Here is a 13,837-nt window from a genome sequence, read left to right as displayed (position 1 = left end):
GGCAAATAGCTCCTCTTTTTTACTTCCCTATTCCCACTCAATGATACCAGCAACTGCTTAGGCACACATACTTCATGTTTAACTCTTCCCTCTTTCTTTAATCCACATGGGTACTTAGTTGACAAATTCTGTAAATTCGATCTTTGAAATTTCTCTCCCACACCTCTTCATCCTTTGATTCTTAGTACAATCACTCTATTATTTGTACAGCCTTTTAACTTGTCCCAGTATCCCATTCTATCTTATAAACTTCTTTGAGAAAAGTTTTATTAAAGGGCAGTTCTAATCTCATCATTACATTACTTACTACCGTCTACATCTCTTCCCTGTCCCCCATTCTCTCCCTCTTTGAACCTCCACAATGCCTAATGAATGTGGTACAAGCTTCATGACATTTATTTACAACAATCTAGTTCAAAACTACTTTTCCTATATTACTTTCTACTCATTTTGTAAAAATACCCTATACCCCACTGGAAAGACACTATTTCCCATGAATCATAGTCTACACATTCCTACCTCCATACTTATGTTCATAATTTTCCTTTCCATCTTAATGCTGTTCTTTCTTTTCTTGCCATAACCTGAAATTTTCAAACTCTACGTCAAATGCTACCCACATTCGTAAATATTGTTTAGAGTCCCCCAAATAAGGGTAATGTCTCTCTTCTGTGAGACTCCATTGCACTTTGCCTGTGCTCCTTGAATTAGCACTTATTTCACATTGCCTTGCTTTATCATGATTTTAGTACTTATCTATATCTCCTAGAGTATAAGCTGCTTTCTGAGCGAGGTCTTTATCGTATTTACCATTGTCCTTCAGTACTCGGCATGGTGCCTGGCATATAGAAGACCCTCCTCAATAGAATAAAATAGAATTCTAATAAATATCAACTGCAGAGTATTACATGTCTGATTGTGTTATTACAAATATATTTGATAGACATATTTATGAGAAAGTTATTTGTTTAATAATTACTTCTATTTTAGAAATGTGAATTTCTAAGACATTTTTCAGTTTGAATTAAAGGGAAAATCTGATTATATAGATCAATATACAAGCACTCACATTTTCACAACAAAATCTGAGTTCAAGTACTTTACAGGAGATAATTTCATCGTGTAGGCTATATCCTATCACGTATTTCTTTCTCTTTGAGTTGAATATCCAAGTAAAGCATACTTGAAAAATGCAACACAATTCAATTAAACATGGTTCCTAAAGACATGCAAATCATTTAATGTTAATTTCATAATATAAATGTCTGCATTTAAATGAAGATTCTGTGAAGAGATTTTAGAGCTGCATAATTCAGGTGTAATTTTATAGGACTATGAATTGAGAACAAACTTAGGGGTGAAAATCGCTACTTACAAGGAGTATTCAGGAACAGCATCCTTGAAGGCAGGAAGTTCTCGCATATATTCATTATAAAACCATTTCACTTTGAAATGCAAATTCATATAATCGGTGCTCTTGCATAACCGCTGCTTTTCATGTTCTATAACAGATAAAATCAAACATTTAATAAAGTTTGGTTTGCCAACAATGCTGCTGCGTTCCAATCTACTTTTAATATTAAGATTTCAAAAAGGAAGAAAATAGTGTATTTGCAGTAAAGGAAAAGTGAATTGTTAAAGACAGACCTGAAATTTTACAAAATGCAAAAATCATCATAGGTCCTACATAGAGTAGGTCAAGCAGCAATGTGAAATAACTTGAGTGTTCTAATGTGCCTTACTAAAATAGGTGAGACTTCTGATGCAGTGACAGAGTAATAACATACTGAAATTTTTCTATTTATCTGTAAACTTCCATAGTTTGACCACTCGTAGCCTGATGCAAAGTGCCAGAAAGAATTAAAACTTTAAGCATGGTAAAAACATGAATCAAACTAGGAGGCATAATTCCTGATTAATACTGGAAATGTGAATGAGTAGATCACGTTTCTGGCTTGGATATTTAACACTTAAAGAATTGAGATAGTTGAAAAGGAGAGGTATATCTAATTTCTAAGCCAGATGACTTTTTTCTTTGCCTTTTAAGTTCAGTGAAAATTATTTAGCACCCCGTGGTTTTTGACTCTTCTTTAGCAGAATTTTCTAATATGTGGCATTTTTTCCTCTCTTGCTCAAAAAGTATAACTTAAAACTGTTATTTTGATCTGGACTTATAGTACTGGGGAATAGAGATAAATAATAATGTTACTGGACATGTTTTTCTCTCCCTCCCTCCAATATTAATATCTTGGCCAATTCTGGCTACAAGTATAGACACAACCAAAACCAAAATGTCCCTAACTATGTTCAGTTGAAAGTGCCCTCTGAGAAGTTCTAGTTGAGATCTGTGACTCTCCTTCAAGCTAAGGGCTTGATTTCCAGTAGAAAAATCTCATACGTTACATTCCAGGCTAATGCTAATCGAAGCAATTAGATTGTTATAAACAAATTGAGGGCATCCTTGCATTCCAAAACCTATCTAGCGAGGAACTTAAATCCCAATGACAAACACAAGTGGCAACATACCCCCAAATCGAACATTTTCAAATAATCTAAACAATAATTAATTCAAGACAATTTGTAGAACCAAGAAAAAGAAAGAACATACACACAGAAACAAGAGTAATAAACTAATGCTTCTAGACCAAACTCAAACAAAATTATGAACTGAGTGTTTTGCTTCAGCTCCTTCAAATTCATTGCACCCTTTCCTTCTTTCAGTGCTGGTTCTCCCCCCACCCCTCTCCCTTCAGATGTCTAGTATCCCTCCACACCTTTAGAGGGAACATTTATTTGATAAACTCCTAGGTAGGAATTTCATACAATACTACCCTGAAACCCAGACAAGGGAAAACCCTTGCCCTAGGACTCAACACATTAGAGGGCTCCACCTATCACAAATAGAAACTCAAAAACTAAGTACCCTGTGGACTCCTCTGTCGCTTGGGATCCCACACTTGGTGCTGGCACAGAGAAAACCAGAATGCTAAACATTTTCTGTCTTGACAAACATCACCTGCTCTTATGATTAACACCCTCTAAGCCCCAGAGAAACACTTTGGACTGTCTTTTGTTCTATATCCTAGAAATAAAAGATGACTGTGTCCAAATGCTATCAAGGTCTGCAGACTGCCTTTGCTGACAACAGAAACAGGTACTGCTTTGGAGTATGGGAAGGAATTTGAGCTATAGAAGCATTTAGGAAAGAGACAGGGCAAACAAATTAACTCAGCAGGTTCTTTCTTGGATAGCATAAATGCAATAAATTATTGCATAATAAAGTATTATTTTCAAGCATTATGAAGCACCCGTTTTCTTTGGTTCTAATTCATGCTTTTGAAGGCACTCATGAACCTATGCAATATGCAAAACAGGTGCACATGATAGCTGGGGAGTATTTTGACTATTAAACAATTCACATTACTCTCCAAGTTTGTATACGTGCACTTCTAGATGTAATATACATGAAGCCTGATATTGATTCTTTGCCAATTAGATGGCTGTTGAATGCTAGAATTGTCAATAGTTTTATTTTTGAAATTTAGACCTATGAAATTTAACTAATTAAACTTTAGCTTTATTCAAATGATTTACACAAAAGTTTATATAAAATAATTTGCATTTTGTCATCACTTTAATGTTTTTGAATATTTTAGAAGACAAAAACTTTCTGAAAACTATATAGGAACTATATCTGAAAACACATATGGAAATAATTTAAAATTTTAACTTTTGTGTTTATAGTTTACTTTAAATTACATCGTTTTGTAAATATACATTCAAATCATGTCCCTTTTGAATACAATAACATTTTATTTTTAATGCTTTAAATATTAAGAATGTGTATAAACTGAGATTGGATAGAAAAAAATGTAAGTGGATCTCAGAAAAGAAAAAAGGCTGAAAAGAAATAGAAAAAAGTTCAAAGAGAAGGTGTGCTTAAATTTTTTAAAACAGGAAAAAATTAAAGAGCAGACATCATGTGACTTAGGAAAGATTATATTATTTGGCAACACTGTAAATAGAATACAAAATATCTGAAAACTTTTATTATATCTGCATAATTAGTAATTTTGCTGAAATAAGGATGAGAATATACATCTTCTGAAAGAAAATATAATAATTTATGAATTTATCTTTCTTTGAAAACCCACACATTGCCAGTCCAAGCCAAACATCCAAATATGCCTATTGATAATTAAATTGTGTTCTTTGATATATTGCCAGCTTTAGCATATTAAAAAATAACTGTTACATAATTTTTTTATGATGTTGATATAAAAATATCTTTATTGGGGACAGGCCCAGTGGCGTAGTGGTTAAGTTCGCGCGCTCCACTTCGGCGGCCTGGGATTTGCAGGTTCGGATCCTGGGCGTGGACCTATGCACCATTTATCAAGCCATGCTGTGGCAGGCGTCCCGCGTGTAGAGTAGAGGAAGATGGGCATGGATGTTAGCCCAGGGCCAATCTTCCTCAGCAAAAAAGAGGAGGAGTGGCAAAAGATGTTAGCTCAGGGCTGATCTTCCTCCCCACCAAAAAAATTAATTAATTAAAAAAAGAGTATCTTTACTAAGGTAGGAAGATAGAACACATTTATTTAACAGTTTGCTATCTTGATTTATGAATGGTAAATATTTAGGCCTATGGTATGTGGGCCTCCATTTGTGCTCTTGCATCTGCAAATGTTAGGGATAAGCCTGACTTAATGTGCTACCTCTTCCAAAAGCATTTGCACATTAACAGAATCCTGGAGGAAGGAGTAACTCAGTTCCATCTAATACCAAAAATGTTTATTGAGTGTGTATCTTGTGCCAGGTCATGTAAGAGGCACTGTGGATATAAAGATGAAGAACCCATGTGCATGGAGCTTAGGGAGGAAGGGTGACAGTAAATTTAATACCATATGGCAAGTGCCATGATTTGATATGTACAGGAGGATGTGGTCTCTTGGAGCAGATGAATTTAACCCGACTTTGTGCTTTAGGCAATCAATTACATAGTGAAAAGATTTGTTGTTAATGGTTTAGTACAGAAGAGGAATTTCAGTCAGAGGACATATATTACATAAAACAAGACTTCTTACTTATATTTAATATGTATGTATCTTTTCTGTGAAATTATGGAACTATTTGTCCAATTAAGACCTCGGGCTTTTTTTCCCCTCTCTCTGCTCGTATTTTTACATGTTTTGGTGGTGTTTGGGTAAACTTTAAATTTATGTTGTGCCATAAAAGGAAAGCTTCACCAATCCCCCCCTCTTGCAATGAGGTAGCCTCTACACGCTGGAAAGCAGGTAAAAGCCAGCTGTGGGCAGCATCCCAGTCAGTTTTTCAGGCAAGATCTTCAGTTTATTTGCTTAACGCATTTGAAGTTCATTTCTCCATAATTCAGAAGTCTTTCCTGCCTCCTCAATTGGGATCTCTGCTCAGAACTTACAGACCTCCCCAAACCCATCCTCTTCGACTCTGCAAGCTCCCTACATTCCTATATTCTCCTCATGCCTGCTCTTCCCACAGTTCCAGGAAACAAACACTTCTATATGTCTAATTTTCTATAGCCACACATTATCCAGGCCACTCCCTGTTCTTCTCCACCTCCCAAGTCTACCCCATTGAGGATGGATATAGGGAAGGAGATAGGAAGGACGCCAATGATCTTTTTTTTTTTTTTTTTTTTTGTGAGGAATATCAGCCCTGAGCTAACATCCATGCTAATCCTCCTCTTTTTGCTGAGGAAGACCGGCTCTGAGCTAACGTCTATTGGCAATCCTCCTTCTTTTTTTTCCCCCAAAGCCCCAGTAGATCGTTGTATGTTGTAGTTGCACATCCTTCCAGTTGCTGTATGTGGGACATGGCCTCAGCATGGCTGGACAAGCGGTGCGTCGGTGCGCGCCGGGATCGGAACCCGGGCCTCCAGTAGCGGAGCGCGCACACTTAACCGCTAAGCCACAGGGCCTGCCCACCAATAATCTTTTTAAAAGATGAAATCTGGCTTTGCCTTAGTCTAGAGACCATCCATTTCTGTTTTTAAGACTGTGCCTGATATGATAACGCAAACTATCAGGGTTTTACCAGCCTGGTTGCTGAAAAAAGCTTAGAATTACTAATGGTTTCCTCCTTACAGAATTGCTTTCACACCCATAGGAATTAGTTTCTATCCTTTTAGTCGCGTATCTCTCATGCGTCATCAACTGATATTTACCACTCTCTGTGGACAGAAATAGGAGACCAGTACCATCTGTTTTCACATTCTGCCAATTTAACAAAAGAATAAGTGATATCTTTGCAGGCATTACACACTTCAGCTGATAAAGCAAGAGGTTTTGGTTTGTTGAGTTAGTTGGTAATGTAGGTTTGATCCTGAGGGAAATGCAAACAAAAATGGAAAGGGTGTGCTCTTGAATAATAAGGTCCACCTGTGGTATTTGTGTTTAAGTAGCAAATATTAAATACAATTTAAACTTTTATCAGCAGTGACTTGTAATCATCATGAACCTCAGTATTTGTGCAAGGTTTAACCAATTGGTTACCAAACCATGTCTTTTGCCTCCCAGGCACACAACCAGACTACATTCCCCAACATTCCATGCAATAGGTGTGGCCTATGACTGAATTTTGGGCCAAAGCAATATATACCATTTCCAGTCTTGCCCCAAAACACCTCCTGTGAAATCCTGTGTGCTCTCTTTTCCCTCATTTGCTGGCCAGATGCAGAAGATCCAGCTGAAGATTCCAAGGTTCTAGGGGATCACAGAGGGTAGAAGGCACTTCTCAGAGGAGAGCTGCCCAGTCAGAAATACCTGCTTTGACTTGTACAAGTAAGAAATAAACAAATGTGTACTGTGTTAAATTGTTTCTTATGGAGTTAGGCTACATGGGGTTATATTCTATTGCATCACAAGAAAGGTTTTCAAAGATTGAGAACCACTTATTAATTAATCTCCAAACTACTCTGCTTTGCTCTGCTTTCTAATTTCCTGTTTCTTTATATATCTGTATCTACATCTATATCTATATCTATATCTATATCTAATCTATATCTATCTTCAGGCTGTCTCCTTGCTTTGTGGAACTATATTAGTGTAAGTACCTCTAGCAGATCCCACCATGAATTGATCCACCATCACATAGAAAATCAGTTAATCAAACTTAAATTCATGTTAGAAAATAGTATATAGGCTCTGAGAGAGGATAATCATAGAAGTAAAATACATAGGCTTTGTGGATAGGCTGATAGCACTTTTCATCTTCCTGTCAGCCTTGTTTCATACTTGTGGGCTCTCAGCTATATTCTGAGTGGTTTTTATTACCACTTAAATAATTCTATAAAAAGTGAGCTGTTATTGTTCCAAAATCCATACACCTGTTTTTCTCATGTCTTCATATAGTCCTCCCATAATGTGTAATCATGTATTATAAGGAGATATTTCAAATAAACTACAATTACATGCTAACTACCACCTACTAATATCAATGTGAGAGATTATAATACCAAATTCAAAAATATACTTCAAATTATCTTTAATTCTACCCAAATTGTCTTCTGCTTAGTGGTAGACCACATTGACAAAATTGCATTTATCTCATACGATATGAATGACTCAGAATTTATTTAGTCATAAATCCTCCTACATTTTTAATTTTGGCAACAAAGATTTAACCAGCTCATTACATTTACAAAATAAAACATTTAATTAGTTTTCCAAACTTCAGTATACTAATTTTGTATGAAATTTAATCTTTGAATTTCAGTGAGAAATATGAATATTTTACTGTGAGAATAAAAACGCTTCATTAAAATTGTACAAGGAAAAAGCTTGGCAATGTAGAAGAATATGCCTATTTTCCTGTAGATGGCGTTTACCAGCATTTACTTGGAAAAAATATATTTTCTTCTGAAAGTTAGTGTTTATGCATGGGGTTTTATGTACAATGCAGAAATGTATAATTATGTACTGGTATAGGGTAGGGGTGGTATATATTCAACCTATTCTCATGCTGAAAGCCAATTTTCTGCCATCAGTCGTCACAGAGTCATTTTCCAGTCCTTAATTTATGACATCATTTTATTGCATAGACACTCTGCACTGTCCTATCGTTGGTAGCATACAATTTTGTAGGACTCTTAAACATCCCTCTCAGTGTTTGGCAGCCTGCTCTAAGAGGTGGTGATATGGAATCAAATAAAAAGCCAGTATTAGGGGCCCAATGTGTATGATGTTGTGTGAGATATTGTGTGCTCACAAACCTAAAACTTTATCACCTAGAGACTTTGGTTCTAAGAATAAATATGAATCAGACTTTTGTAGATACATACACACATATAAACATCTAACAAAGATAACTAAATTCATATTAACAATATATAGATGGGGATCATGGGCTCATTTTTATACACTGAGAATGCTAAGCCATGTAATTAGAAGTAAAAAAAAAAAAAGAATAAGAGTTATGATTTTTCATTTTGGAGTAGCTATATAAAGGTCTTGTAATATCAGCACATCTTTGGGGTGAGAAATCATCTAAAATTCTGGCTGCCAAAGTAAGCTATGGTGTTAACAAGGTATAAAGCTTGGAGTAATAAAAGAAAAATGAAAAAATAAAGGACTATACCTAACATGTTAGCAAAAAGTAATTTGGACCAATGTGAAGCTTTGAGAGGGGAAAATCAGTAAACAAGAGATAAGATCAGCCACAATAGTAAATTATTTAGTCAAATTCCTTAAGAATCAATGACTATGAAGGAACAAATATATTAATTTTTGTAGGGTAAGAAAGAAGATATTGAAGCTGCTTTCATGACACATTTCTGATAACTAAGCTTTAGCAAAACGCTAGGGAAAAAAAGCCAAGCAAAATTAATAAGATATTGCCTTACTCTACGACCACTTAAATTGGCGCCAGAAGTGGTTTTACCCTTGAGAGGAGTGGCCGGCGGTCCTGCTCGTAATTACAACCAATCTCTAAGCAAAATCTCAGAAAGAATCCAGCCTCCCTGGGTTCATTAAACCAGGAATGATGTGGGATCGTACTTCATAGACACTCTCTGATACATCTGCTGAGAACTCCAGTGTAGATCTATAACCCAAAACCTAGACCCGTGGGTTTAGAGTAAGACTGGTTCTTTCCAGTGGAACCAAAACCTCTTGAACCCGTTTCAGTGTCATCCAAAACTTGAACTTCCTCTATTTCTGGATAAAAAATCCATTCACAAACGAGCTGTGCAATTCAATCACCTTTTTTGATTTCAAACTTTTCTTTGCCAAAATTAAACAGTACACCACCAACATTTCCTCTATAATCTTCCTTCATGACACCAGCTCCTACATTTATGAAGTGTTTGACAGCCAAGCCAGAATGTGGAGCTACTTTTCCATAACACCCAGAAGGAAGAGCAGAGCACTCCATAGCATGACTTGGAAGAATGCTGCATGACTTGTCTGAGTCATAGACCCTGGAAAATCAGGAAGCTGTATGAAGGCAGGACCACAAATTCTGGTGCTCAGAAACTAGAGATGGATAGTTATAAAAAAAAAAAAATGGGATGAGACGTGAAAAAGTGTTCAAAAATACAGAGCTAGCCAAGAGGCTGGAATGTAATGGTAAACTATAGGCACCCAAGAAGCTATTGGCATTAATTGACAAATCATGGAGCAAGCGTATGAAAAAGAAACGAAAACAAGCTTCACTTATCTTGTATTTTTACCCAGAGTCTTAGCAATTGATGTAGTACAGAGTATTTACATAAGAGTTATAACTGGGGACAGAAATGTGGATTTCATTCATTTATGCAACATATATTTATTGATTATCTACTATGAACCAGGTACTATTCTATATACCGAGAATACAGCAAAGAAGAAAACAGAGTGTCCCTGCCATCTTGGAATTTATAATATAGTGAGGAGAGACAGACAATAAAAACCATTCAATGTAATGTGAAGTAGCACTAAGTGTTCTGGAAAAAAAAACAATGCAAGAAGGATTAATGAGCTGAGAGTGCCTTTTTCAGTAGGGTGCTCAGGGAAGATCTCTAATGAGGTGACATGAAAGCAGAACTGAACGATGTCAGAGAGCAAACCACGCAGCCATCTCCTGGAAGAGCATTTCAGGTAGAAAACACAGCAAGTGAAGTAGCCCTCAAGCGAGAGAGTGTGCTTGACAAGTTCAAAGAGATGCAAGGAGGTCAGTGCGGCTGAAGCTGAGTGAGCGAGAGTGGTGAGAGCTGATTTCAGAGAGAAGCCAAGGCCAGGTCACGTGGGATCTTGTAGCCTACGACAAGGACCTCTCCCCCTACTAGTTATGGAACAACATCGGAGAATTTTGGTCTAATTTGCATTTCTAAAATATCACTTTGGTTGCTGTCTTGAGAATAGATTATAGGGATCCAAAAGTCAAAGCAGGAGGGTGGAGAGGAGGCTACTGCTGTAGAACAAGCTATGGATGGGGCAGCTTGGACTTGGCTGGTAACAGCGGTGGTTGTGGTACAAGGTGGGAGGCGTGGGGTCTAATCTTGGTTCTGTGTATTTCCATTATATAACCTTGCCTCTCACCACTTCCCTTCCTAGATAAGCTCTCTAAGAACAGATACAGTAACTTATTAAAATTTTGATTCCCTACACCGCCTTGTCTGCTTAGAACCATAGATGGATAGAAAAAGAATGTAAAGGTTGTATCCAGCTCTTTTGTCATGTCTGTTCCCTCATTTTCTCCTCAGTCTGGCTGAGAATCGAGGGGGTCATCAATCAGACTGGTAGAGGACCTGCTCAACATTGGAGTTGATCTACAAGTTTGCTGGTTTCCCATGGGGAAAAAGTCACTGCTGTGTCTTAAAAGGGCCAGTTTTCTGTATTAAAATAAAAAACCCTATTTATATCAATAAAATTTTTTATCGAGAATTGTTAATAAAATATAAACATAATTTTCCTCCCATATATATAGCTCATCTAAACCCCTTGCAAATAATCAGTTTCATATATTTCTCAGAAGTTTATAACTTTTATTGCAAAATCTTGTAGTTTTTCTTAATAGACTCAAATCCTTATGGATTTCACTTCTTGTAGTTTCCTGGACATTTTCTCATTACTCATTTAAATGTAACCTGTAGTTGAAATTCCTTTTTTAGAATAAAATTGATTTCTATCCATTATTTACAACATACAAAAATAAAAAGTGGAAATTTCTCTTTTTGGTAGATTTCAACTAAGCTATTTTTTCCTTTGCTTTCTGAGTTGCCATCATGTCTTTATTACTTACAATGTACAATGGAAATGGAACTAAGTGACAAGTCATGAAGAGGTGGAAAAAAAGCTTCACATATTTTAGCTGGAAGTGATTAAAACATCTTAAATATTTGATTATTTTTAATTTTATTATTGATGGTAATGGTTGTTTTTTTTACTTTATTGATAATTTCTTTGAGAATTCTCATTTAAAAAAAGATAATAGGGGGCTGGCCCCATGGCCTAGCGGTTAAGTACAGCATGCTCTGCTTTCGTGGCCTAGATTCGCAGGTTTGGATCCTGGGTGCGGACCTATGCGACTTGTCAGCCATGCTGTGGCAGTGACCCATGTACAAAATAGAGCAAAATTGGCACAGATGTTAGCTCAGGGAGACTCTTCCTCAGTCAAAATAAAAAAAGATAATGGCCTTTAAACACGTGAAAAATGCATAACTTGTTCATATTTAAAGAAATGAAAATTTAATGAGATGGTATTTATCAGATTACAAAAAAAAGAAAATATACTGTTTTGATTTTTAGTGAAAAATTGGCAATATATGTCAAAATTTTAAACGCACAAATCTTTTGGCAATTTCACTTCTAAATGTTTTTGCACATGTAAACAAAAAGTAAATGTTCAGAGGTATTTATCTTAGCAAAATATTAAAAATAATCTAAATACTTACTGATATTGGAAGAAATAAGTATGTTTTACACATCCATTCCATTGACAACAATAAAATTATAACAAAAATGAGGCAGATCTAAATGTGTTTACATAATATAAGCCCCAAGTTATACTGTTAAGTAAAATATTGAGGTGCAGGAGAGTATGGATGATATATGACAACTTGTGTGAAAAAGAAAAAGATATGTAGGTACATACATGTGTATGCTTAGAATATTTCTGGAACTACACAAGAAACTAGAAACAGTGATCATATTTGGGGAAGAAGATTGGTCAGGTATCAACGAGAAACTTTTCACAGATTATTCTTTTGTACTGATTATTTTAACCATGTACATATATTACATTTTCCAAAAACAATACCTTATTTAAAAAATACAACTAGAAACAATAAAGAGCAAAATAGACAATTTAAGAAAACAAATCAGTAACTCGAAGGATAGCTGAACAAAATGTTCTAGAATGCAGGGATAATTCTTCAAGCAGAAAATTAGAGAATAAACGCTTGACCCAGAAATCAGAGACTTCTACTACTGGAGAGTAGAGATCCAACATAAGAGAAAAAAGTCAAACAAATGGAACAAATCAATAATAAAATCCATAATCATAGGCAGGCCTGCGGCCTAGTGGTTAAGTTTGGCACACTGTGCTTCAGCAACCTGAGTTCATGGGTTTGGATCTCAGGTGCAGACCTACACCACTTGTCAGCCATGCTGTGGCAGCGACCTACGTACAAAGTAGAGAAAGATTGGCACAGATTGTAGCTCAGGGTGATTTTTTTCTCAAGCAAGAAAAGAGGAAGATTGGCAACAGATGTTAGCGTAGGGCTGATCTTCCTCAGCAAAAATAAGTAAAAATCCATAATTAAAGAAAACTATCTTGTAGTAGGAGAGAGAAAGAGGAAACTAAGTAAGAGGTTAAGGTATTCTCCACTAGTTAAAAGATACTCACTTCTAGAGACTAGTGGATAGACACATTTGCCAATAAGTTTGAAGCACAAAATAAAGAAAAAAAAAATCTTGCAGGCTTCTAAACAGAAAAATATATACAATAGGTTGGCCTGTGACTCTTCCATTCACTAGAGGCTATGGGATAACTAACCAACATCTAATGAGTCATGAGAGGAAAACTTGCCAAGGATTGAAGAATTGTATAATCAGCCATATTTTTGATAGGAAGGCAAAGTACATACAGCTGAACTGGCTGGCTCCATGAATAAACACGTAAAGATGTGGAGGGATTGGTTCCTTCTCTCATAACAGCATGTAGATGAAGTTTAAAAGCAATTCATTTTATCACGAAGTATTATTTTTCATTAGAGAAATAAACCTATTTATTGGACACAAGGAGTTCCTCTGTTAAAGCCTCCCTCTCCCTCAGGCCAGACTTATACTAGATTCGGAAGTCTAATTCAATGAGAATTACATTTTTTATTAAAGGATAAAACAGCCACCACCTACCTATGCCAAGAAAAAGACTGAATGGAAAGATCCAAAAGGTTATTGTGTTTATCTCCAGATGACTCTTTTCTTCTCCGTACTTGTTCATGTTTTAGTAAAAATGGTTTTTCATGTTTATTTTGGAAATGAAGATACACGGTCATTGAAAAAAATTCAAACAATACAGAAAAGTTCAAAGAAGAAATAAAGACTACCAGAAATTCCATGATTTACAGATAAGCTGTTAACTTCTGAATACTCTTCAGGATAACACTCTATGAATTTATGTATCTATAAATATATGTGTGCATACAGTTTGTGTAAATATTTTATATTCCATAACTCATTCCTTTCACTCAACATTTGTCCAGACAGCTTCATTAAGGGTGGTTTGGTGCACAAAAAATGAGTTTCAGATGGTTTGTAGATCTAAAATTGAAAGGTAAAATAAAGCTTTTAGAAGAAAACATGAGAGATTATTTTCATGA

At 35.8% G+C, this 13,837-nt stretch overlaps 1 protein-coding gene across 2 annotated transcripts in view; it reads right to left on the bottom strand.

Annotated features, from left to right (window-relative positions):
• The window catches only part of UNC13C (unc-13 homolog C), a 590,924-nt gene that overhangs the window by 124,111 nt on the left and 452,976 nt on the right, over positions 1-13,837 (bottom strand). For both annotated transcript variants that reach the window (XM_058541619.1, XM_058541618.1), the window contains one exon: positions 1,376-1,502. In XM_058541619.1, coding sequence (XP_058397602.1) covers positions 1,376-1,502 — 127 coding nt within the window. The remainder of the gene's footprint in view (positions 1-1,375; positions 1,503-13,837) is intronic.

This window comes from Diceros bicornis, chromosome 5, assembly GCF_020826845.1.
Source record: "Diceros bicornis minor isolate mBicDic1 chromosome 5, mDicBic1.mat.cur, whole genome shotgun sequence".
Taxonomy (NCBI): Eukaryota; Metazoa; Chordata; class Mammalia; order Perissodactyla; family Rhinocerotidae; genus Diceros; species Diceros bicornis.
This window is presented reverse-complemented; position numbering and strand designations above follow the sequence as displayed.